Raw genomic sequence first — 27053 nt, forward strand, 5'->3', positions numbered from 1 at the left:
AATGTCAAACCTGGTAAGGGGTGAACAAATACACAAGGTGTTCATTTCACATTGTTTATTACTGTTGTCTCTTTACTGTAGATTCTCAGTCATCCACTGCAAAATTAGTTTTGAGGCAACTGAACTCTTCTTGCTTGTTGTAGCTGCGTCACCATGAATCCAAAAGTCTTCTTTCGCAAAATAGTCTCTTACTGTGGTGTGGTTGTTTCTTTTTGGGTGGGACAGAAATGGCGCTGGACGGGATCCGGATGCCGGATGGCTGCTACGCCGACGGGACGTGGGAGCTGAAGATGCACGTCACTGACCTCCACCGAGACGTGTCGCTGAGGGTCACTGGCGAGATCCACATAGGCGGTGTCATGCTCAAGCTGGTGGAGAAATTAGGTGAGCTATGACGAAGTGTCATTAACAAAATGACGAGAAATTACCCAGTGAAATGCTAACTCAGTCAAGCATGGGCGCAAATGGGTTACACTGGTTCTGTGTTGCAGCCTCTTGAACAGTACCACATTTCTTTCACAAGGGCCACAGAGGAAAAAAAGATGCGTGTGTGGTTTTTTTGGGGGGGGGGGGGGTGAGTGACAGTGTGTCGTGTGTGAAGGGCTGCCTGCCCGAATGCCCGACATTCCTACAGGGCAGCACAAGGCTTTTATTCCCGGCCCACGCTCCCGCTTTTAGCTCTCCTGTCCCGGGCCGCCTCATGATTTGAGGCTTTTGTTCACTGTGCTCGTCTTGAGCCGCTCGATGGTTTGTGTCGTTGAGCTTCTTTGTTTTCCGGTCACCGTTTAGCCCATGCTAAATTCCTTAGCATTCAAACACGCCTGTAACATAAGATAGCATGGCGACAGATCAGTCAGCTGACTTACCAAACAGGTCGCCGTTTTGTATTGTATTCCACAGTCTCCACTTTGTTGCAACGCTCCCATTCCTTGTTGTGCTGAATCTCCTTTTGGATAAAACGAGTCTGCTTACAGTATTTAGTAAGGTGGCACTAGTTTGTCTCCATGTTTGGTCTAGTCTTAGGCTCCGCAGTCTCCACTTTGCTGCAGCACTCTATTTACTCACTGCCCTCAATCTCCTCTCATAAAATACAGAGACGTAAATACAGATGGCCCTTGTTCTGCTCTCTTGTTGTAGGTTTACAGTCCATGGTCTCTACTATGTTGCATCACTCTCTTTTCTAGCTGCTCTTAAATCTCCTCTTGCTTAAAATTAGTCTCTTTATGCCGACAAGTAGAGTCAAACTTTGTTTTGGTCTATTGTTGTAGTATTATACTCCACAGTCTCCAGTTGGGTACATTGTTTCCTTTTCTCACTGCCCGTAATCTCCTCTTGGATAAAATTGGTCTCCCTCTGCCAAAAAGCAAGGACAAGTGATTTGCTTTTCTCCTGCCCTGTTGCTGTAGTATTGTGCTCCACAGTGTCCACATTGCTTTATTGTTTTTTTTTGTCTGCTCTTAATCTTCTTTTGGATAAAAAAAATGTCTTCTTATATTTAGAATTAAATACAGGTTTTCTCCTCCACTGTTGTAGTTGTATACCCCACAGTCTCTAATTTACTGCAGCACTCCATTTTCGCAGTGCCCTTAATCTCCTCTCAGTTAAGAAATAGTCTCCTAATGCAGAGTAGTCAATACCATAATTATCCTCCATTGCTGATGGATTATTATATACTCCACAGTCTACATTTGCTGCTACACTCCCTTTTCTAGCTGCCCTCAATCTCCTCTTGGATAAAAAAAAAAAAGTCTCCTTTATGTTGAGAAGTAATAACAGAAAACTTTCATTCTTCTTCATTGTTTCAATGTTATACACTTCATTCCCCACTTATTTGTGATGCTCCATTTTCTCACTGCCCTTAATCTCTTCTCGGATAAAAGTAACCTCCTCCTGCAGAGGAGGCAAATGTCGATCACTGAGTATATTTATTTTTAAACCTAATCGCCCGATGCTCCGTGTATGTTGTGAACATTCACATTCACATGTCGTACATGTTCACCACATCCACGCGGCCATGTGTTGACAATAACAGCTGTCCTTATAAAATGTGTTTCTCGCCGGTGCTCGTGCACGTGTTGGCGCACGTGAGCACGGCCACGCCATTTGACGGATGCTTGCTCACTCGCCTGCTTCAGTCAGTCAACTCTTCCTCTCCGGTCGTCCCACACGCACTATCGCAGGCTCGGATGGCCTTCGATAATGGATTAAATAGACAAATGCCAGAAAGGCACTCAGCTATTGATCACAGCTGTACTTCCACCCCCCCATGGTAACCCTTATTTAAAGCCGCCCTCTCGTAATGCTCTCACCCTTCTGTCAGTTTGCTTGTTCTCTGACAAAGTGCTGCCCGTGCCTGTAAAAGAGAATGCAAATATTGCACAAACAACACTTGCGGGCGGGAGATTCTATTGGATTTACTGCTGCTGTCGTTAAAGGGTCAAGTTCAGGTGTCAAGACTGGGGTTATTGATTCGTATCAAGTGCGGTTGGCCAGCAAAAATACAGTATAAACAAAGTGAGCTTATTAAGAAGTCTACCCACCCTTGTTTGATATAAGATTTTTTTCTTTTTCTTTTTCAGTTTCAAAAATAAGGTTATTAGCTGTTATCACAAAGACCATTAAGTGTTATTTGCTAATGGATACCCAGTGGGACACATCAGCGTCCTCGACAACCAACCAACTATATTTACTTTGATAATCAGTTAAAATGTGTCGTTATGTATCGAAGCAAGGAAAACTTGTGCTACTGAAACCAGCTGTGTACAGTATATTAACAAAGTTGCAGCTGAGTGTAGCGTGGGGGGTGACGGGGAGGGAGGGGTGACGCATGAAGTAACAATGGGGAGGGGTCGGAGAGAGGACCTCGTCAGCCACGCTACTACTAGAATTCCATAAAAGTCTTGGATGCAGCAGGAAATGACTTCCAGGGTCTGGCATGTTGTTTCCCCTGTCGCTGCCGTCACTGCTACATTCTAAGATCCCTCCCTCCTATAAGAGTTCCCCCACGCCTCTTTTCCAAACTTGACTATATACCCTCTTGTGTGGATGGACAAATAGTTGGAATCCTTGGATTACTTAGGGGCATTCTAACTAAAACCGAGACCCACAGATAATCCGGGTTATAATTTCAATGCATCCAATTCATGTTGCTGGGACTTGTCCGTGACATAGCGGAACACGATGACCACCTATTGAACTGCCGTCTTCCAGCATCCTCAGTTGCTTTTCTTTAGATCAGTGTAAATTAAGTTGTCCCTCCCCCTTTTTATTTCCAGAGTCAGTCTTCGGTTTGTCTGGGTAGCTATTAGCTAACTCTAAGCATATTGTGCACGTAAGACTGATGACCAACAAGGCAATAATAATAATAATAATAATAATAATAAAAAAAGAAGATATATAGGTATATATAGAGAGAGATAAAAATCAATAGTGTGTTAGACTCCGTTTCAAAGTGATACCAAGGCTGCGGTGCTGGCTGCTCAGCTGTTCCATAAATAGAAGTTGAGCAAACATAAACTGTTGTACTGTGACTGATCGTTCAAGTAGTTGTTTCCAGTGAAGGGGAGCCTTGAAACGGAGCGGACCGGTCAACCACAGAGAACTTTCCTCACACATCATTGGTGCTTTTAAACATATAGATTAGTCATCAATCTTCTCATCTGGTTCTTTTCAAACGTAAGTATGAAAAGAATGCAGCGTGCGCTCCAAAGTGTCAGCAACCTAAAAACAGCAAGCGGCTCCTGAATCAGGTCCTGACTGCCCAAAAAGGCAACGTAGCCAGCCAGGGTTTGGTGCTTGTTTATTTTGCTCATCCACACACCTCTTAATCTTCTTGTGGACTCGCTTACGAGACAACTTTTTTCTAAAATCTTGCTAGGAACTTTGTCAATTTTTCTTTTTACTTTTCCAACAATCAAGTTTTGCAAGGAAACAGATGCGATATACCACAGGATGTCAAACTTCCTCTGGGCTTTTTATACGCACCTTCTTTTCGCACTCTGCAGCTTGGCCAATTCCTGCTGCTCTGTCACTTTTTTAAGATTATTATTTTTTTTTTCATTTAAACGTTAGCTTTGAACACCTCTTGGTGAACCATAACCTTGATTACTTTACCCAACTCTGACGGCATTCTCAAAGTGTAGAGTCATGTCGCGAGCAAGGATTTGGCTTTTATGAATCAAAAAGCGGTTCAGGGATCATCCTGCTCCTAATCTCCCTGACAGGAAGTAGTTAGCCTAAATAGCGGTCCTGCCCAGGCCAGCGCTTTCCTGTTTCACTTGCAAGATGCTGCGGGGCAGTGATTGTGCTGTTCTCTGCTCATATGCTGACTATGGACAACTTCCAGCATACAATAAATCTACTACGGGCGTAGCAAAATATCGATACTGTGATGTATTGTATGCTTTTCGCTTACAATACGGTATCGTATTGGTGCTTTGAAAGATTGAACCTGTTATCTAATGTGATTGTCAGTATTCCCCTCACTGCAGAACTAAACGACCAATGAGTACACAATGTATTGTTATTGTGAAGTATCGTAGTATTAATATTACTGTCATTCTGAAAATAGAATGCGGATATACTCTAGTGTTGAGGATGTGTTTTTTTTCTAATGTAATGATGACCGCCCAATTGATGATAATGGCATCATTTGCAAAATATTGTCATATCATAATTTTCATTAGTTACATACCAGATAGTGTGATTGACAGTATCGTATACATTATCACACAATCACTCTATCTTGATATTTGTGGTGTTTATTGGCCAAGTATTGCAATATAAAATTTTAAGTTTTCATTAGTTGAATGGATTGAGTGATTTATCAATTATTGTTTTGTTAGAAAAGCGCTATATAAATTAGATTTATTATTATTATTATTAAGTATTGTGATATTGTATCGTCTAGAATATTAACACTTACAATCAGCCACTTCCATATAAGCCTCCCAAACTTTCTGTCCCTTCCGTTTTCCTTCGGTGGTTTATGCGACACAAGGAATCCAGTGCAAGGACATTTTAGAACCTCTGGCATTGTTGTAGCAACACCGCACACCTGTGTCTCAATGCAGTAAATTGATACGGCACTTTTTGTTAGGGTTCCACTGTACAGTCATTTCACAATGAAGACCCAAACAATGTCTTGTTTTTTCCCCCCCGCCAAGGCATAACCTTTTACCCGACAGTGATTTAACAGTGTTTATTGTCGCAGTGTGTACATGCATACAGTAAATACCTTTATTTAAAAATAAATTATTTTCTGAGTTCCCGTTTTCTCCCCACTTCCAATAAACACAATAGCTAGTGTTCTCGGTTCTTCAATGCAGGTGTCAGTGACAAGCCGTTGACATCCCTATGGTGTAAAAAAGGAAAAGATTCCTGCTGTTAAAATAAAGCGTAAAATCCAAGCTTCTCCAAATTTTCATGGTCTGTAGTTAAAAAATCATACACTATTTCTTAGGACCCATGCTTATGAAATTAATTTGGCAAAATGCAAGCTCACAAAATATAAAATGCAAGCAGAAAACAACAGATTTTTGTACATTCACCACAACGCAAATAAGCATGTAAACTGATGGTGTCTGAATGTTGTGAAATTTCCTGTTTTTGCAAGTCAAATTTATTTCTGGCAACTCAAAGCAAAAACGCAACCAAGAAAGCTCTTAACTCAAAACATTTGAGTTGGGGCACTCGTAAGTCAAGCTGCCACTGCACCTTAAACATCCATGCTAACTTTAATGCTCAAGTGCACCTAGAAGCAGAGATGCAGCTCATCATCATCCCCGTGGGGGATCCATATTGCATATTGCATATCTGCTCCATTGATCCGAGTCCCCTCCTCGCTTTCTTGGTAATGTTATTATTCCACAAGGTCCCTAATTGTATCAAGCCGCGTCAGGATGATGCGAAGCACTAGAGTGTAGTGTACCACACGCTTGCTGCTGTTTGGATGATGACATAAATGGACATAAACTACCTGTCTCGAAGGTTTACACTAATAGCCATCTGGCCTCTAATACATCAATGCTAGCATGGCTGTACTTATTGTCTTGCCAGCTTGTATTCTGCCTTCACCATCTCTAAAATGTTCCATGCACGGATAGGGCTATAGTATTGAAACAGCCCCAGTTAGTACATATACTGTAGCTTACTCTGCGTGTACTCTGCACATTTTTTGTTGTTTTTATTTCCATTTTTATTTATTTTTTTGGATTTAATTTTCAAATTATTGAATTTTTTTATATCCGTTTTTATTTTCACTTTTAGTAATGTATTTATTTAGTCATTCATTCATATATTTATTTATTTAGTCATTTATTTATTTTTAATTTTGGCAGTTTTGGTCCTCCATATGCGTGTAGTTACTTTAGACTGGTTAGTGTCCCTAAAGGTGAAACTGTTATTGACAACACAATCAATATCAAACTGTTGTAATGTCCCCTGATGCCTTCGAGTCCAGTCGTGACCTTCTGGTATCATTGACTTAAGAACACAAGCCTAATTGACATTTTGAACATATTTTATGCTGGCTAAAAAGCTAAAAAATATATATTACCATATTGCCTCGCCCAAGATAATGTCACCACATTTAAAATAGCATTTAAAATAATAATTATATAAAAATGAAAAACCTCATAGTTAGGCTACTTTGTATAAAATACAACATAGTTTTTCTGATATCCATATTAAATGAGTTACCGCTTTGCCTTCAGTACGGTATCGGTTGGGTTGCACTATACCTCCGAGACGAGTCATTTAATTTTCTGCTGTAAAATTGATGAGTCAGATGAACAAGTTTTGCCGCTTTTGTCATGAGCTTGTGTTTTGTATCATTTCAATCAGCTCCACTAACCTTGTGTTTGAATGTGCGGAACAGATGTTGTCATCACCTGCCTTTTATCGCAGCTTTTGCATTCATGTTGACTATCTGGTGTTGATGGTATCTCGCGTGACACTGTTAAACGGAGGCCTACTGTTACCAACCATTTGCACTACGTTTTAAATGTTAGCCAACATTGCCTTTTCACAAACCAGATGCTTGATTTAGGCAAACAAACCCGCAGATGTGTCCATGTTGTGTATGGAAACAAAGTTGCAGTCTCGCGGCGTCAAACTGGCGACACCATAGAATCGACACGGCAAACCACCCCCTCTTGTTGTGGTTTTATCCACTGGAAATGCTGAACTTTGCCATCATGCCCCTCCAATCCCCCATAACCAACGCACCTTTGCAAAAGCATCACAGACTGTGAAAGATAACACTGTGTGCGCGTGCGTGCAAACACACTGCGACTGGCCACATGTGTCAACTCCTATCTGTCAATGTCACGAGTCTCGTGTTTTGCATGCAAACTCAGCTGACTGTCACTGCTGTTTCTTTTCTCTCTCTCTCGAACCAAACTAGGCGTTTATTATCAACAATATTTGCATTATGCTGCAGAAAGACAGTTTAGATAGAAGAAATTCCCCAAATTATCATTAAGTAGAAGACATTTGAAGTACCTAAGGTTGAACAAAATCCTTTGCAGGAATTTGTTATTGATTCTTAGCATTTGGCAGCAGGGTTATTATAATTGTGGAATTTTTCATTTTAGTTAGTTTTTATTTCGTTTTGTCTTGTTTTTTAGATTTAGTTAGTTTTAATTAGTTTTCAGGGTGGTTCTGTTAGTTTTTATTAGTTTTAGTTATTTCATAAACGCTTAGTTTTAGTTAGTTTCAGTATTATTTTTTTATTATTTTTTCTTGTGCGCAATATTTTAAAAAACACAATGGGCACAACGTCATCTGAAGGCGCTTTTCTATTGGCTGCTGCTAGATGACGACACTTTCAAATGTCCTTATTCTGGTTAATATCAAAATAAATCATTCCCAAAGGCTCATGCATTAAATTGATTACTAAAGACTAAAACGAGGGACATTTTTGCTAGAATTATAGCTAGTTTTAGTTAGTTTAGTAAACATAAAATGTAGTTTCAGTTAGTTTTCGTTTTTATTTCATTTTGTTAACGAAATTGTTTTTTGAATTTTTGTTTTTTTCCCGTTATTTTTAGTTAACTAAAAGAACCTTGTTTGGCACTAAATCAACATGTTTGCAGAGGCTTTCACTATACTATAGGAAATGGTTAGTTCTTGTTCTGGCCTGAGCAGTCACTTATTACAATGACTTTCTCTTATTGATCCGCCTTCATTTTTTGTGTCCTTTTAATTTTCTCCTCCATCCATCTCCATTGTCCCTCCCCCAAGGCCTGTATAAGCATCAGCGCTAATGTGAACCAGCATTTGGCGAATGCTTAAAAAAAAGCCACATTTCCTGGATTATTCTTTTGAGCAATGTGTGCCTTGAAAGGGTTTGATACCCCTCAATCTAATTAGTAAACAGTGTTAAGCAGCTGTTTTTTTGCTGACTGCCGTCCTGGTGGGAAAGAGCTGAATAAAAACGAATCACTTTACCATAATTTATGGATTAATTTAGCTCGTTAAAGCGTGCCCACGTACAAACACACACGCGTCTAATGCATTTAATGGATGAATAAGAACACAGCACACATTCAATCTTAGGCTCATCTTTCCCGTCCTGTAGAGGTCATAAAACGGCGCCTCTCCTTTTCACTTCCTCTACCCTTGTTGTTCAAGACACAAACCCATCACTCCAATGAGGGGCTCGCCGGTCCACGTTTAATGCACCCAATTACTTAGCCCCCTCAGCCAGCCCCCTCCTGCTTCTTCCCCGGGCTGCCGCATTACGTCAGGTTTGGCAGGCTGTATTTTTATCTTGGATATGCTATTGGCCCTCCCTGTTCACTGCGCGTGGATTAAGTTACCGCCTCGTTGCAGAAAGAACACGTCCAACGTCCTGCCCCAAGCCTGACCATGCATCGAAACGCAGACGAGAAGGCTTTTGTTAGGAACTGGAACTGAACTAAAACCTCTTTCATATGAGAGCTTGCAAAATGGTTGCACCAGAGCCAAGTGAAGCCTTTCATGCAGTGACGCAGCATCGCTTAATAGGCAGGAAAATATTTGTTAAAGAGAGAGCTGCAGTAGCCAACATTACCACGCTGGAGCTGTAATAGTACATCCAAAATGTATACAGTAAACTGAATATTTGAAGTTCCTTTTATACCTATCCTCTGCTTTTTGCTGAAAAACTCACCTAATCTCTTTTCTTGTACTCAGAAAATAGCATTGTTGCTTTGGCGCTATCTGGTGGCATCTTTGGGCAGACGTGAGTTGGGTAAAAGTTAGGCAAAAGTATATTTTTTTTTTTGCCACCATCGTAGAAGTGAACCCCCGGATCAGGTAGAAGTGAGCCTTGCAGATGGGAAGTGTTTGCCCCTTTAGCTTCTGGGTGTACGTTCGAACAGGCGGGAGGCAACGTCCTGCCTTTTTTACGACTCTGATGCTACCTCAGATGGTGGAAAATTCTTTGGTCGACGTCTTGATTGCTATTCTGTATACAGTAAACGGCACAGACAAAAAGAGCCCTTTGACAGGCAGCATGGAAAGGGCTTAATGTGCATTCATGTCTCCCTCCAGTCAGCATGGTGGTTTAGGTAGGCTGACTATATGAGGGCTTAGATTTCCTGATTTCTATAGAATTTGGTCTGTGGTGAAGAGTGAATGGATAAGTGCTAGCGTTGCTGTCAGACACCAGAAATTGCATGCCTGCTATAGAAAAAAGCTCTTAGGAAAATACATTTGACTATTTTCAGTTTTCCCTACCAACCTCTTTCTTGCCTGTAGAGTTGAGACGACTGTTGTGATGCCATCATTTTTCCACCTTTTCATCCACGTGATTGCTGTTTATACAGAAGTTACAGATCCCTAATGTTTGTCTTCAACTCTTGGCCAACGCATAAATGCAAATCTTAAGTCAATTTTCATAATGCTGGGAATCTTACTCCTTATTTTCTGTGTCATGGTGGCAATGGACAAACGTGACCCGCCGATTGTCCACCTTCCGAGATTGTCGCTTTCCGTTGTCGTCATGCAGCCAATTATCTGATTGTGGTATGCCGTGTAACTTTCTGTTTGAAAGAGGCTTCAGTTACCTTTTAACTGGTTCCCCCGAGCCTTAAATTACCCCTGAAACTAGATAAATCCTGTCAGTCTTCTTAGATCTTCCGTGACAATTTTACTGGATCGTAAAGGGTTCTGGATGTTTCTACACAGCCTCAACCCACCCCAAAATTGGACAAAGTCTACATGCCCTCCCCTTCTGCTGTTACGGCTCATATCCAGCAAAAGAGTCTTGTGGACAAAACCTCAGTAGATCTGCTGTTGCGGCTTGGATAGCGAAATTTTGCGGCATCACTGTGTGAAAGCAGCTTGTTATGGTAGCAATGAAGAGGTGGTGCACAGTTGAGGCATCAGGAAGTGGTGATGACAGCTAGACCCTATGCCGCTAGTAATGCACACAAGGTCCCCCTTCAAAGAAAGCTTTGGAATGTTTTCACTCTGCTACCAAGTGTTTGCAGCGTAAACGCTGTGGAAGCAACTACTTCTCAAACAACACTCCCTCACCTCACTCCCCCACTTGGACCCCACAATAATGACATCTGCATTGAGAGGCTGGTGGCCACTCTCTTGTTGAACTTTCTTCGCAGTCCTAATCACTTTTTGTAATCTCTCCCTCGACCTGGTTTGCTGTGCCTGGCATCACAGCGGTCTTGTTTCCTGATTCTAAGCAGCCAATCTGTTGCTTTACCCCCCTAATCCCTTTCATTCAGGCCCTTTTTAGATGGGATCTGTAGGAGGGCGTCAACAGTTCATACGGATGCCCCTTTCAAGGGTTTAGGTTTCCATGGCATCCAGTCACTTTCAAGATCAGCGTAATATTTTCCTTTTTAAGAAGGGACAGAAGCAATGAGTCAGTCATTGCTATTTATGATGGAAAAACAACATACACTGTCAATGAGAGCTTTCCACTTCGTCGATATGCCGCAGTCATGTTGATGTGACATTCGGTGCCACATATGGCTAATGTGTTAAGCCTTGAATGATTATGAGCAACTCTTGTTTGGTTTTCTTTGGGCTGCAGCTCGAGACAAATCTTAGTTTTGTTCTTTTTTTATTTTTATTTTTTTAAGAGAGTAAGGTTTGTATTTACCTTTTACTAGTCCACTCTGCTTACGTCCAGAAACATTAGCTGATAAAAGACATGTCACTGTGCTCAGCTGATAACTTGGGAAGAACTAGGCAGGAGTGTGACCCGTTACCTAATCACTATTGCAATAATTAGGATTACTTTTGGCGTCTGTAAATATCTCATTTCTTCAAACTGACGTTTTGCTGTCTTTTGCTCCATTTCGGTGTCATTTTGCAGTTACCATGCATCTCCGTTCAGAGCCTTTAAAGGCACATGCACTATATCAATATTGTATGACAGCTAAACAGATAAAAGAATGATTTAATAAACGGACGTCTGCATCTGAGCGGTGACTCCGCAAGCAAAGGGAAAGACCTGCGGGGAGACTGTGTATGGGCTGGAGAGTGTCTAAAGTGTACGTAGGCGGAGGAAATGAGACACCACGTCTTGAATAATGCTGGAGTAATGACATCACTACTCCTGGGGAAATCTAAAATTCTAATTATCAAACTATTCTTTGGACAATGTTTTTTTTTTTTCACATATTAAATCAGTTGTGGAGAGTTGAGTTGACCTCTGAAATGGAACCTCACGCGCTAAAACAGCTGCTTTGAATTTCCTCCAATCCCCGAGGTCCTCACCCTCCACACATCACACACAATGAGAGCAGGGCTACGTCATTGGAGCCTGGAAGCAATGCTGTGTTTTGGGTGGCTTGTCCCTGCTTTCCAGCGATCACAGTATGACTTTGCAACAAAGCGACAGGTATATGAACCCGATAGCCCCTCCGGGTTGTGTAGCCTGGCATTTATTTCAAACAGTTCTTGTCTCCTCCCTCACATTTTGACCTAACAAATACTCTTTGGAAGACCCCTACATATGATCTTCTCCCCAGAAGGGACATTTGGTTGACATGTTGGACCAATGCCGGCAGTGTCCTTGATTTATGCATCCAATTGGATGAAAGGAATTACATTGGGACCGCCAAAGTCTTAACGCCATCCACTGTGTGATTGTATGATATATATTTTTTCCTTTGAAAACCACAGCAAAATTTCCCATTGTTGATTTTTGCATTAATTAGTTCACGAGTTCAAACCAGTTTAACTTTAAGGACCATGTTTTAGGTTACATTTTAACATTACTGTCATTCATTAAGGTATAAAGAGTAATAATAGTGATATGACCGTAATATGATCATGTTAAAAACAATAGAGCACTCTTTAAAAGCTTAAATTTTGCATCACTGATGCGACTCACATATCACATTTTTTACATTAACTGCAGCACAGGTATAAAATGAAATTAGCAGCTCATGTAAAACTAACACTCGACCGGACCAGACAAACGCGCTCAATACCTGTTGGCTTCAGTTTGTTGTTTGTGCGTTTCATGCTAATGTTATGTGTCCACCACCAGATGTGAAGAAGGACTGGTCGGACCATGCGCTGTGGTGGGAGAAGAAGAAGACATGGCTGCTGAAGACCCACTGGACGCTGGACAAGTACGGCATCCAGGCCGATGCCCGGCTGCTCTTCACGCCACAGCACAAGCTCCTGCGCCTACAGCTGCCCAACATGAAGCACATGAAGGTCAAAGTCAACTTCTCCGACCGCGTCTTTAAAGCCGTCTCCGACATCTGCAAGACCTTTAGTAAGTGGAGCGCTATCATTCCCTCCCTTCCACAATCTACAGAGGTGGCAAATCCAGGTCCAGAAAGGAAAAACCCAGCCACAGTTTGGCTTTAGCCCCACATGCTAGCTAGCTATCTCCCTAGCAGGTAAACAAGCACCCCAGGCATCTAGTTAGGGAGCTAGCTAACTAACCCCTGGGTCTAAAGCCAAAATGTGGCAGGCTAGCTAGCTCCCTAGCATGTAAACAAGCAACCGGGGAGCTAGGTTGGGAGCTAGATAGCTAGCACCTGGGTCTTAAACCAAACTGTGGCAGGCTAGCTATCTCCCTAGCAGGTAAACAAACACCCGGGGAGCTAGCTAGCGAGCTAGCTAGGGAGCACTTGGGGCTACAGCCAAACTGTGGCAGGGTTTTTACTTTCTGGACCTAGATTTGTCACCTCTCACAATCTATTGCAGAATCATGCATTGCTCCGCAATTCCCGCCGCTAGTGTTTACCCAACATGCTCAGTCAGCTCTGCCAACTGGTAGCGCACTGTTTTCTCTCGACTCATGTTCTTGGAACCCAGGCTCCATCTTGTCTTGTGCTTCTATTTGGTAAACAGACATTATCGTTTTTGGCATAGCAAGTGGAAATCATGCAATATCAAACGCCTGCTCATTGGATAACTCCCAAAGACAAGGGAAATAAGAGGGTGGATGATATCACAGTTGGATGCCTGGATAGGTTTTCATAGACAAATGCTGCTTTAAACACAACAGTGCGGGAGAAGTCTGTGTCAGGTGTTAAAATTCACACCTTGATCACGGTGTTGCGGAATACGCTTAAGGCCTTTTCACCCTGCTCTTGGTTTTCTCAGCGTTCACTGAAGGGCAGTGCGCAAGGATGACAGCACTTCGGTGCAAGCTTGTCTATATTTGGACGTGGTTGCTTAGCAGTCGACCAGGAAGTAGTATGGATACTTTTCCAACTGGTTGGCAGAGGTGACAAATCCAAGTCCAGAAAGTAATAACCCTGCCACAGTTTGGCTTTAGCCCCAGGTGCTAGCTCCCTAGCAGGTAAATGAGCACCTGCCGGTTGGTCTATTGCTTTTGGCACTCTTAAATCACTCCGCCAACCTTTGTTCCTATTGGATGTGCCTTCTGACGTCACCATATTGTGAAAAATGTTCCACTTCAGGTGCGCCACGGCAAATGCCCAACTTAACACGGCGTTCGGTCCTCGCGCCCTTGCAGCAGTGCAGCACATACACAAGGAATGGGTTTGTCGGCTGGAACAAGCCAGTTTTGACTGGCTGTTTAAAAGGGGCTGACATCCCTGGTACCACACTATCCTGTCGCCAACTTAACAGTCAGAGGTTAGAAACCTTTAACTGTCTACCGCCCACTTTTCCTTGGCCTCCCGCGCCTCTTATGAATCTGTCCATCACGGAGTGTCACAGCACACCTGTTGCGTCCTTCTTACTGGACGGCGTTCAGCAGCCAGGGTCATGTAGCAGCGTTCCTGTTTTTACTGGCCTTCTTTTGGAAATTTGCAGGAATGGAGCATTTTATTCGATCAGAGAGCTCCACAAAAAAAGAGCAAATTACATTTTTATGGAGTGTAGCGATATGGAAATGTTTTAAAAGGCAAGGAATGGTAGAGAAACAGGCGTGTAGCCATTGGCTGGGGCCGCCCTGTTCGGGAATGTGTCTGTCTGTTATATATCTATTTTAGCCGCTTAAAAATTCAGGACAAATCGTCTTTGGCAGACTTGGTGCATGCCGAGTCGTTGCAAGATTTGGCTGTTGCGGTGGCACTTGATATGTTGATTGCAAAAGAGTGGAAGTCAAGAATATTGAACATTCTGGCAGAAAGTCTTGAGCTTGTCCTTATTCCTATTAACTTTTATTAAGAGGATTTCATAAAACTGTTCTTGTTGAGTTTAATCCTTGAGTTTTCTATTGACTTCAAAATTGGCACCAATCTCAAATTCTACGATTTAAACCAACTGTAATTTGCCTTCCAGATGGATTATCACTAGCCAAAACTCCTTAACACGGAGACTCCCATTCATAAGCACAGTGTCGGAAGTCCAAAGAATACTCCCATCGTAAAACCTACTTCTCCCACGTTCATGGGCATTCCGACACGGGCACAGTTCGAGCAATCTTTAACGAGAATGCTACGCTTTTAATACATACTAGGTCTGCAACTAACAATCATTTTAATAATCGATTAATCTGTAAATAGTTTTTCAATTGATTAATCAGATAATGTTTTAATTTGAATACATTCCGAAATAGGACTTCATTTCATATGACAGTGCAGAGAATGCACAAACATAAATTGAGAAGTATTCACTTACTGGTTTGGTCCATAACATTACAGGGACCAACGTTACAGGGCCCATCATCCATCAATTCATTCATCCATCTTATGCATGTGAACCACTTCATTACCAATGGCAAACTTTTAGGTTAACATTTTATGATGCAGTTCCACAAAAGTGTTTGTTTTCCACAAAACCCACCCATCTGCCGCTAATTAGAACCACCTCCTCACCCATTTGTCCAGTCAGACATGGGCTCATTTGGTCTAGACATCCCAGAGTTAACTTCAGTCACCTTTCCCATGTTATAAACCCCCGCACAGAGCGCCATTGTTTACCTCCTCATGATTGAGTCTTCACAAGTGACTTAACGCATGACTGGAGCTGCAAGTTCAAAGGTACGGCAAAAAAGGGTCTTCTATTTCCCAGCTGAGTACCACCCCTTAACGTAAACAAGAGTCAGGTTGCTCTATTTAAGCGCCACATGAACGACTTGAGCTAGCGTCTGTACGATGGCACGCTGTGGAAAAGACCTGTAAGCGGCAATCAAACACTAAATCTCTTAAAGTGGAACCTCCCAATCTGTACTAGAACTTAGTTGGACTGATTTAAAAACAAAGACAATAAATACATGTTAATCAATAAAACAATCTTGGATTCCAAGTTAAATAGCATCACCATTGATGTCTACTGTACACATGGCAATATCAGATTATTTTCCATACTGAATGGAATAAAAGGGGAATTTATTTGAGGTGGGGCATATTTTCTCAAGTTTTGGTAATCATGAATCTGACTGAATTCATCGGCAACAATGATATCTACAGCACATGTGGTGATATCAGTTTGTTTCCTTCAGCAGCCAGTGGCCACTATAAAGCGTTTACAGAAATTTCTGGACTATAAGGCGCACCTGACAATAAGCTGTGCTAGCTAAATTTGGGGAATACTCAAGTTTGTTACACAACAAACGACGCTCTTGCGCTTCCTTTATAGTGCGCCCCCTTGTTATCTGATGGATAAGCCGCACCTTTGTATTAGCCGCAGGGTCGAATGCAAGTGAAAAAAGTAGCGACTTATAGTCCAGAAATTACAATAGTTGCCACCAGTTACCGGTACTTTTAACACTGACTACTTTACTCTTACTCCAATAACTATTTGGAGGGCTATCTTTTAATAATACTCAAATTTGAGTACAATTTATGGCTCCTTTTAAGCACCTTCGATCACTTTCACATTATTATTTTTTTTTTTAATGATCGTACGTTGCCATTCAAGTGTTAGGATGGACCTTTTTGGCATTCTGTACCGCATGTTTGGTGGTCCAGCACATTTGTGGCCTTTCAATTGACGTCTGCTTTGGGTGTCTGCCCTCTGTTGTCATAACAATGTGCTTTGCTTTCAGCTCAAAGTCCTGTTTTAATGAACATCGGCTTTTGTTTGCCCCTTTCTTGATATTCTTGGTATTTCTGTCCTTTTGAATAACTTTTTCAGGATTTCGAGGCCTTGTTTTGAGCCAGAAAATGACAGCGTAATGATACCATTGTGTTTCGTTACTTCCATCATATAAACTAGCTGGAATTTCTCGGTCCATATTTTATTAGCCTCATCTCAATTGGTTCCAGTGTTATTGATCCACCAGCCAGGAAGCCTAGTGATTCACTCTTTGCATTTGAGGTACAGTACATGAGGCAAATATCAGCAAAAGACACAATCACCGCTGGTTTGAGTCCATCTAGGGTCTTTTTATTTTAATCTGCGATTGCACTCTCACTCTGTAAATTTAGAATGTGATGGTGTCGTGATTGGCCTTAGTCACTGCAGTGAATCATGTGTTCCAGGGAGCACACATCTCCAGCACAGCTTTTTATTTATTTTTTGCATGGTTGGAACTACGTCAAGCCCTCAGCGCTGGCTGTAGGCCTGCTCACTGCCACAAGTCTGCTGGATGGAAGATTAACTGTCCTTCTGGAGGTGTCAATTCCGCTAATGGACCTTGCTTTTGTTTTTTTTGTAAGCGTCAACACTCTAGGCCGCAAGTATGTGGCAAGTGTCTGTAAACTTTTTCCCTCCAACTCGTGAAATATTACGAACCTATAATTCAACAAACGCTTACTGGGTCCGTCAGCAATAAATTAGGAAAATACTAGCGGGGAGCAGTTAGTCATGTATCTCTATTGTTCCTCTGCCGGGTGAATTCTGCTTCTCGTTTGTTTTTCAGAATTTTCCCAGCAACAAAAACCCTCAGGGAATTTTATTTCCACCAAAGTTGGTAACGTTGTAGCAAAGGGAGAGTTTGTGTCGGATTTGTTTGTAAGAAAGAAACGTGTAGTCGTTCATATAATTTTGGTCATGAGATTAATGTAGTACTTAAAGTCAAACTATTAATCTGCATTAAATCATTTTAATAACCATATTGTATACACATACACATTTCACTGTTAATGCAAAATCTTAAATTTTTTTTTTTTATCTGATTACTAATCTATAATAATTGGTCGAATAGTTGTTTCTAAAAACTCCTTAGATGCTTGCTGAGTCATAAGCACTGGGTTCTGTATTCATCATTTGGTGTGTGGTAAATTTAAATAAAAAAACAGGTTGTTACCATTTTCAATTTCACCCCCATTATCCCTCGGTAGTAAGTTAAAACGCCACGTGTCTCTCAAAACACACACAGACTTGTGTGTGCGTGTGCTGGAGCCCAGCTCAGTGGCAGCACGCCTGCAGCTCACATGGCTGTATAAGGGCACAGGGATTGTGCTTTTAACGCTACAGTGAAGCCAGAGGAGGAGAAAGTGAGAGCGAGCGAACTCCCATCTGGTAGTTTTTAATACTCTGGAATGCTTTTGCTTTAGTTACACAAAGCAAACAAGGAGATTTCTTGCTACCATGTTCTCCCTCTGCTCATGCTTCCCTAAACAGACTCTTCAATCTCCCTCCATCCATTATCCGAGTTCCACCAAGCGCAGTGGAACCTCCGAATAATTTTGAGTTTGACTGAAAATAACACCTTAACATGAATGTTGACTACTTTGTGGTACTTCAGCTTGGTGCGCGCAGTTAACGTGATGGCAAAGAGGATGTGAGGATGATAGCCAGAGAACAGAAAAGTTGATAAACATAGAACCATCACCACCATCTTGTGACGTCTGCCTATGCGCAGTGATGCGTCCCTGGCCTCCGAGACTCGAGGTGGGGGTAAATAGTGGAAAAAATTGCTCTGTTTTAGTCATTATATCAAATATCAAATTGTGAACTCTTCAAGCACATGCGCACACACGCTTTTAAGATATGTTGAAAGTTCTACTGTTCAGCAGCAACCCAATAGCACTTTTGCGTGTGTGCGCCAGTTTGAGAAATGGTTGTTGAAAGTGGGGGTGGGATGCTTGAGGTTGTGTCTGGCCTGTCTCACTTGGGGATTACACTCCAAGTAAAGATTTGTGGGGGCCTTGAGAAAAGGGATTTGCCATTTTTTTCCAGTCCTCATGTGCCACAGCTGTCTCTGAATTTCTTACCTTCTCTCGTGTCTATGTGCTTGCTGACTCCATAGTCTGGGTTTTTTTCTTACACATTTTTAATAAGTATTCTGAATTAATTTATTAATCTTGACCTTTTGAACACTGAATTTTTCCTTGAGAATGGACCTACTGTTGATTGTTCAACCTGTATCTCTCTCCACAGATATCCGTCACCCAGAGGAGTTATCTCTACTTCGCAAACCGCGTGATCCCAAAAAGAAAAAGAAAAAATTGGAGGAAGCCGAGGAGGATGATCTGGAGTTAGAGGGTCCGCTGTTAACCCCTGGATCAGGTCAGCCACTGAGCATAATTGCTTGCGCAGTAGAAACACCATGAATATTTTGTCATGTACTAAAACGTGTCATGCTCAGATGGTTCTCATAGTGCGTCCATTTTGAATGTTGGTCCGCCAGCCACCAAAGATGCGTTGATCCAAATATACGAGCCCTGCGTGGCCTCTGCAGCCCTGGCTTCCTTGGCGGGGAGGATGACGGATGGTTGAGATTCCACACATAGTTGGTCACGCTGCCATTTTAAACCCCCCAACTGTGCTGTGCAACACCACCAGTCCACTTTAGCCCAACCATTGCTGAGTTACGGCCCAAGTGGGCGCTGGAGGAGGTGAACACTACAGGCGCCACTTTCACTGTTACAACTAAGCACACAGAAACAGATCATATATGTCAACATCCCAAAAAACAATTTTAGTTTTTTAACGGAGGACGGCGGTAACACCCAAAAACCTTCGTCACTACATTTCCTCCAGGGTGTCTTTGGATGGACAGATATATTATTTCTGTTTGATGCTGCCAAGGGTTCACTTAACGACAAGAATGTGCACAATCCATTTCCCCCCATCAGATCACATGCTATAGCTAGCCAAATTGCTCGGCGTTATTCCGTCCCGTGTGTGAGGGCACGACCGCTTAGCCCGGGTCTCCTGATTGAAATCTCAATGAGGGAGGAAGCGATGCAATCACTCCTAAAGCTGAGTTTGTCGCTAAACTACTCCTCCCGCACACTTAATGTACTCAATGTACTATTGCACATAGCTAGGATGGACTTTTTTTCCTTATTTTTCTTCAACAGTCAAAGGGAATGGGAAATCAATTATAAATTTCAAAGATTTTCAGTGTTAAAGTAATTTGAACTCATCTGTTTTTATGCTTGTGTCTTTTGAAGCATGTGAACAATGCGCCATGAGGAGTTATGCGTGAATATCACTCAACTTTCACTGACATGGTTTTGACTTCTTTAGACAGCCAACAACCTGATATGGAATCAAAGCTTAATTTCACACATAATCATCAGAATTTTCAACGGAAATCTGTTATGGTCATCACCAGCAAATGAATCCGATACTGTTATTTTTTAAGGTGATCTTCTCGATGGGATGAAGGAAATTTTCTCTGATTATTCTGAACTCCTGTTTTCATGCTAGTGCCCTCTTAAACAGATGAATGACACAAGGGTCTCATGATTATCAGTCATTTTTTACTGCCTGACAACAAGTTTACTTTTCTTGTTTTGATGTAGTGCTTTTTAATTATTATTTTCCTCCATTTTATGCCAAGAGACTGGCCTACAATTTAGAGGGACTAGTCCATTTCGAATATAGACAGCAAACTGAATCAACATAAGTCAATATCAGTGGCAGAACTATGTGTTAGGCGAGGGTTGGGTCAAAAGTAACCCAATTATGGATAAAAAATGGACCGATCCACTTTATGGGTTAATTTGAGCCAACTTTCTGGGTTGTTTTATACAAAATGACCCAATTTTTTGACCCAAGTAAAGCATCTGACCAATATTTATGAGTTGTTTTACACTAAAATACCCATTTCTTGACTCAAAATGCCAGGGCCGATTTAATTTATTTTTTATTTTTTATTTTTTTGTGTGCCAGTCCAGCAGTTGTTACTGGTTACTACTAAGCGGTGCGCTTTATTTTGATGTAATTAGTTATGTTAGTCAAGTCTGAATTACTAAATAAATGACTAAAATAATGATATTTGAAGAAATTAACTGAGCGTGGTTGTAACTCACTTTATGTGCCTCTTTAAAGAACAAACAAATTTTTGGAGTAATTTGCTCCATTTTGACGTAATCAATTAGTCAAGTCCAATGTTTTATTTTTCCTACCTATTAATTTTATTTTAAAGATCATTTTGGTTTCATACCGTCATTTGAAAATTATGCTTAAACACATAAATAATAGCGTATGAGCTCTGTACGGTAGGAGCCACAAATAACAGTCTGTGGATAGCACTGAGGTTATATGACCAATTATTTCCACTTGGAGACTGGAGACCTCACCCTCTATCTTTTAAATGTACCGTTGAGAAAATTCCTCGTGCCAAGAACATTAAAGAACGCGTTTATTTTAGAACTTGAGATAATGTCTCCAGGGTCTTGGCTTTTAGACTTGGGTCAGCATTGACACTCGGGACTGTCACAATAACGCCTCGCCTGTTTTGACATTTCAATGAGTAGAATGGGCGGACCATCCGTGCCTCTACAACGTGACTAACATGAGTCGTTATTGATATCACCTCTGAAAATAACCAATATTTCCCTCATACTTTTTTCCTTTCACTTCTGTTTTCTTCTTCCTTAAAACAATAAAGTATCCTGAATATTCCCATTGACGTTTCCTCCACTGTCCTCTCTTTTTCCTGCCTTTCTTTCTTCATCCTAGCCTCTGAGATAATATACATCGGACCCGTCAAAGGTAAGCTTCCTCTTCTGTCCTCTCCTGTTTCTGCAGCACTGCTTCCTCACCATCCTTCATCCCCACCCCTACCACAGCTGCTGTGTGGCGATCACATGACATCCATAACCTTCGCAGTCGTCTGGGTCGTCTGACTCTTCTGAGGGGAAGTCAGCTGACTCGGAGGACCATGTTTCTGCCTCCCTTAAGCTGGGCATGCATTGTAGTTGTTACTAATAGTTAATCGCTGATTGAACAGATGCCCTTTTAGGTGTTTTTAGCACACATTTCAATTTGTTGCCAACTGTCCATTCAAATTAAGAAGACATCACCGTCTGTGGGATCGGAATGCTTATTATAAAAGCAAGACTCGCAATCAAGTCATGTTCTTCCGATATCAGCTGTGAGAAAAAGTGAGGAGATTGCAATATCTGGTCGTAACGTTACACACTGCCTTTCAAAGCCATCTTTTTCCAGTTGCTGACACAGAATAGGTGACCAAATTCAACCAGTTTTCCAAACTTTAAATGTGAAATCCATTCGCACAGTCCATGCTTATCTTTGAATGCCGATTTCTTTGTGAAAGCTTCACTATAAAAACTGTTTTTAGAGGAAATTCCACCATTTGAAGGAATGAGAAAGGTTACGTCTCAGTCTTAACAGCCTGTGGTGGTCTATCTATGAATCCCATGTGTGGGAGTCGACGCATGTAAGCATTCGAAATGACTTTGACTCGCATATCAGCGAGTTTGTAAACAGGATGGAGGAGTTGTGTTTTTGAACCGGCTTTTTTCCCCTCGTACACTATCTCCACTCTTGGATTCCTCAAGAGACCCCTATGAGAGTGACTGGTAGGCCTCTTCCTGACCCGCTGAACTCGGGCATTAGAGAAAATCCACCCTTCTCTGCCGAGGATGGCTGACCTCGCCACCCGAGCTTGCACCCTGTTCTCATGACCTCCGTTTGAAACCCAAATCAAGCCCACTTCCTGATTCAGTACAGTGTTGCTTGTTGACGCGGCAGAAGGGGATCAGGGACAGCGGAGTAACGATGTTTGATGGAAACAACAGGATCCGATTCGCATGCTTAATTGTTCAATATAAGTACTTTGGCTCATATCCCCGGAAAGCTTTCCGCTTCCCCTCTGTGCCAAGTTGTGCGATGTAGTTTTCCGCGTGGAGTGCACTCCTGCCCCACTTTACTCACAAAGGGGGGTACACGCATAAAGATAATCTGGCAACTTTCCAGCATGGTTTCCCTTTTACTGGCAAAAGACGGGAAATGACGGATTATCCCATGCCTCTGAATCAGCCTTTCCCAAATAGACATTGTGTAAAATATATGCTCAGAGTCTTACAAAGACAAGAGCTCTCCTAGCTTTTTTTTGTGGTGGTTCTGGGGGGGGGGAACGTCTTTTGTGTGTACCCTCTTAAGTGGGTAAACCCTGATCATCTCGTGCGTCACGTGCATGCTGATACACATCAGGACGACATTATTGAATACACTCATCTGCAACGTGTGGAGCTGGTACATGGCTGGCCTGCTAATAAGTGTGAGAGTGCTCACCTTCAACATTGGTCAATGTGCACTGTACTGTAGTGGAGCAAATAAATGAGATTTTGCAGCAATCATTCAGGTGATGATACAAGCATGAGATTCGGTATGAATATAACCTTTAAGTCATTATTTCAGGGGAAAAAAGTGCTAGTCATCAAAAATTCTGAAATGGCTAGCATTTTTCTTTCTAAATGGCCACTTAGTACACTGAAAACTGCCAGAAGCTATTGAAAAAACAACAACAACAACAACAAAAACACTGAGCCAGGAATAGTGCACGATCCGTACAGTCTGGCACAGGATTGAAGGGATATAGAATGAGTGATACAATTATGTTAAACGATGACGATTTATTATGTGCAGTGCACCTTTGTTTATGGCAGAGGATATTTTCCAATTTACAATTTTTAATAGTTTTACCATTCTCACATACTTTTAAACTAGGAGTGTCAAAATTTGTGTGTTAATTTATAGTTCCTTTAACTCCACAAATTTTCTAAACACGTGATTAATGACAGATAGCTCTTAATATGAAAAGAAAAATGCACTGAGTTGTCACCATCTTACAGATGCAATTTTGCCATCTAGTGGCAGAAAAATGACCAACACAAATCAATATCACACTCATTTTTTTTTTACAGTGAATTATTATAAATTATTCTGAAATTACTGTATCAATGACTAAAAGATGCAGCCATATTTCTATCAGTTTAACATTGTCCCCATTTTTATGTTAACAAAAGTATGTAAAAAAAAAGGTAAATTTTATTGTATATTTAGAACCAATATAAAATTTGTGATTAATCATGAGTTAACTATTGAAGTCACGCGATAAATTACGATTAAACATTTTAATCGCCTGACACTATTTTAAACATCTAAATACCCACTTAGACAATACGTAAGTGATAAAGATCAAGTTATATGGACAGATAAATATGTTGTAATACTTTGGAACTTGGCATATTATGATTAGTATATTTTGGCAAAGAAAACCAAATACATTTTAGTAACTGCATTTTGTTTATCCATGAACAAGTATGGTGACATTTCTTCACAGTGTTTTGTATGATGTCATCTCTGAGTTTTTATTTTATTTTATTTAAATCCCACAATGACTATTTCTGCCTAATTTCCTGCTTGTATCACCAAATGAACAATGTTATTTAGCTCCACAATGATTTAGTTTGTCACCCAAGTTTCTAATGCCAGCCTCTGACTTGATGACTTTCAGGAAGCATCTACTCCAGCCCGGGCTTGTACAGCAAGACCATGACGCCCACCTACGACTCACGAGACGGCAGCCCGCTATCGCCCACGTCCGCCTGGTTCGGCGACAGCCCTCTGTCGGAGGGCAACCCCGGCATCCTCGCCGTCAGCCAGCCCATCGCCTCCCCTGACATCCTGGTCAAGCTCTACAAGCCGCAGTCTCTACTGGACAAGGCCAAGATTAACCAGGGGTGAGAGGAATGTCATTTTATATTATATGCGTATTATATATACAATATTTTTGTGGGTTGTAGTAGAAAAGCAACTGTATGTGTACAGGTGGTTGGACTCCTCCAGGTCTCTGATGGAACAGGATGTCAAGGAGAACGAGGTGTTGCTGCTAAGGTTTAAATACCACAGTTTCTTTGACCTCAATCCAAAGGTATTTGTCAATAACAGTCAACACAGCCTTTTTAGGATACTGCCATGTGCTATGTAGTTTTTAAGATTTACACACATTGTAAACAACCTCTTGCTCCCCAGTATGACGCCATAAGGGTGAACCAGCTCTACGAGCAGTCCAAGTGGGCCATCTTGCTGGAGGAAATCGAGTGCACGGAGGAGGAAATGATGATGTTTGCCGCACTGCAGGTATACCTGACTTTTCACTCTCTTTGATGTCAGAATTTCAAATTTAAACATTCAGTCTTCCGTAGTGAGGTACACGCATATTGACAATCGGTTAAATCCCCCCCCCCCCCCCCAGTCATTCAGGATGGATATGATTTTTTTTATCAATTTTAGTCTAATAAACCCAACAAACAATTAATTGATGGTTTCATTTATTCAAAAATAATTCCAGTGCAAAATATTCAGACGACAATAATGTATACTGATTCTAAATCAGTTTTAACATAAACTTAACTTTTACAACTCACAATAACATCTGGATGTAACAGAATATAAGAACAGCCTTTAATAATCCAGAAGACAAAATTCAATTTCACAATTTAGTAATATTTTAACGATTATCAGAATGACGATTAATCAAATGAATTTGATTAACTGCCCAGCCCTACTTTGTGGTTGTGTCTTAACTATTTCTGACCCTCATTAAAAAAAAAAGGGAAAAAAAGCCAGGATCCCTAGGACGCCACCCTGCCCTCACCATTGGGGTTAATTATAGAGCATCTTCGGGCCTCAGGATGCTGCATTTTTGGCCCCCGGACCAACCAGCGCCCAGCAGGACACTGTTCTCACTCATGAGTTTCATCTGTGTGGTTATAATTAACTGGTTTCTCCTTACTCCTCACTCTGAAGAGACGCTAATCCAACTTGGGTGTTCGGACGCTCCCCACTGTTTGATACTATTTTTCATCAAGGCTTGCATGAGCTCACGGTGTTGGCTGAGGTTTCACGAGAGGGGAAGGTGGATACTAGAGTCTAAATAAAGAGCCCACAATTCCCGCATTCAGTACGTCGCCGGCTACTGTTGGCTGCACATTTAGATGAGATAATCAGGTGTTAGAAAATAGACTCGGGCGTCGTTTTGAACTTTGGAAACAACCTCGCCAGGCCTTGCAAATATTTGAAAGGCAGCCGTAGAGGATGATGAGTCACATTTGCGCCCTTTGTCCCACATTGGCTAACCTGAGCTATGAGAATGTGTCTGTGTGTTTCACAGCTGTTCATTTTAATAAGAGAAGGGGACTGGCAATAGAAATAACGTTTGTCAACAACTTGTATTTAGTGTTGTCCTAGCTAACTTTGACGCTTATCCGTTTACTTCTCACCTCCTAGGCTTTTGGGCTCTATGCTGGCCATCCGTGTCCACCACTCCTCCACTTTGTCAAGCAGTGCATGAGTGTAATAAAGCTTCCCAAGGGTGTGGATTTTTATCTTGATTTTGTTATTTCCAATTTGAGCTACCTGTTGGCTTGATCGTGTTCACATTTTGCCAATTGAAAACCATTGGATAAAAAACAAACTACATTTTCACAAAAAAAACAACATGTTTTTTTCATACTGGATTGCTCATATGACTTGGGTGTGAAATGGGTTTCATGAGACTCTAAGCTTTTTTTTTCTTTTCTTTAAGGTTTTCGACCAAGCTGTGTGGAGGACCACGACTGCCGAAATTAAAAATAAATAAATGACTACATAAAGAAATAAATGGCTGAAAGTGAAAATAAAAATGGATATAAAAAATATAATTAAAAAATTACATTAAAAAAAATATCCCCCTCATTTGAATAACATTTCGACCTGGCAGAGCGTCTCCCAGCATGAAATAAATAATTAGCTGTTTTTATTTCCATTTATATTTATTTTGGGGGATTTAATTTTTAAATGATATTTGTTAGATCTGTTTTTATTTTCACTTTTAGTCATTTATCTATTTATTTAGTCATTTATTTATTTTTTATTTTGGCAGTTTTGGTCCTCCATAGTGTGGAGGATTGTTGTGGATAAAAGTTGTGATTGGCATTGCTAGCTTCGGTTTAGCGACTGTCACAGTTCACCTGTTTTCTGGGTCTGGTCATGTGACGTTTGCAAGCGGAACTCTTAGCCACTGTGATGTCATTTTTAGTCGACAGCAAGTGGCAGTTCAAGACAAAATGGCCGCCATTGAGATAGATTATTATTATGATGTTCATGATTCCAATTCATGGAGTGTAACACATGCTTCACGCCCTCTCTCTCTCTCCCTCCCTCCAGTACCACATCAACAAGCTGTCCATCATGTCGTCGGACAATCACATGAACAACAGCGAGAAGGAGGTGGACGAGGTGGACGCCGCACTCTCCGACCTGGAGATCACGCTTGAGGGAGGCAAGACGTCCAACGCCCTGGTAGAGAAACATATATTTTTATCTATTTTATCATTACACTTAACTTATTTATTTCTCCAAGTAATTGACGGCCAACACTAAGCTTAATATTATAATTGCTTATTGATGCCACAAGAGGACGGCAAATAATTACTTCAGTCAGAATGAATTGATTGTTTCACCTTGTTAAC

General features: G+C 41.3%; 1 protein-coding gene across 3 annotated transcripts in view; it reads left to right on the forward strand.

Moving 5' to 3' along the window:
* The window catches only part of fermt2 (FERM domain containing kindlin 2), a 37794-nt gene that overhangs the window by 1856 nt on the left and 8885 nt on the right, over window positions 1-27053 (forward strand). For 2 of the 3 annotated variants that reach the window (XM_086095056.1, XM_086095057.1), the window contains exons 2-9: window positions 226-384; window positions 12509-12742; window positions 18718-18846; window positions 21253-21285; window positions 24056-24281; window positions 24370-24472; window positions 24574-24681; window positions 26749-26883. In XM_086095056.1, the coding sequence (XP_085951182.1) occupies window positions 228-384; window positions 12509-12742; window positions 18718-18846; window positions 21253-21285; window positions 24056-24281; window positions 24370-24472; window positions 24574-24681; window positions 26749-26883 (1125 nt within the window). In that variant the 5' untranslated portion in view covers window positions 226-227. The remainder of the gene's footprint in view (window positions 1-225; window positions 385-12508; window positions 12743-18717; window positions 18847-21252; window positions 21286-24055; window positions 24282-24369; window positions 24473-24573; window positions 24682-26748; window positions 26884-27053) is intronic. The other variant, XM_086095058.1, reaches the window with a different exon arrangement.

The sequence above is a fragment of the Leptonotus elevatus genome, chromosome 14 (assembly GCF_054856555.1).
Source record: "Leptonotus elevatus isolate MCC_2025b chromosome 14, RoL_Lele_1.0, whole genome shotgun sequence".
Taxonomy (NCBI): domain Eukaryota; kingdom Metazoa; phylum Chordata; class Actinopteri; order Syngnathiformes; family Syngnathidae; genus Leptonotus; species Leptonotus elevatus.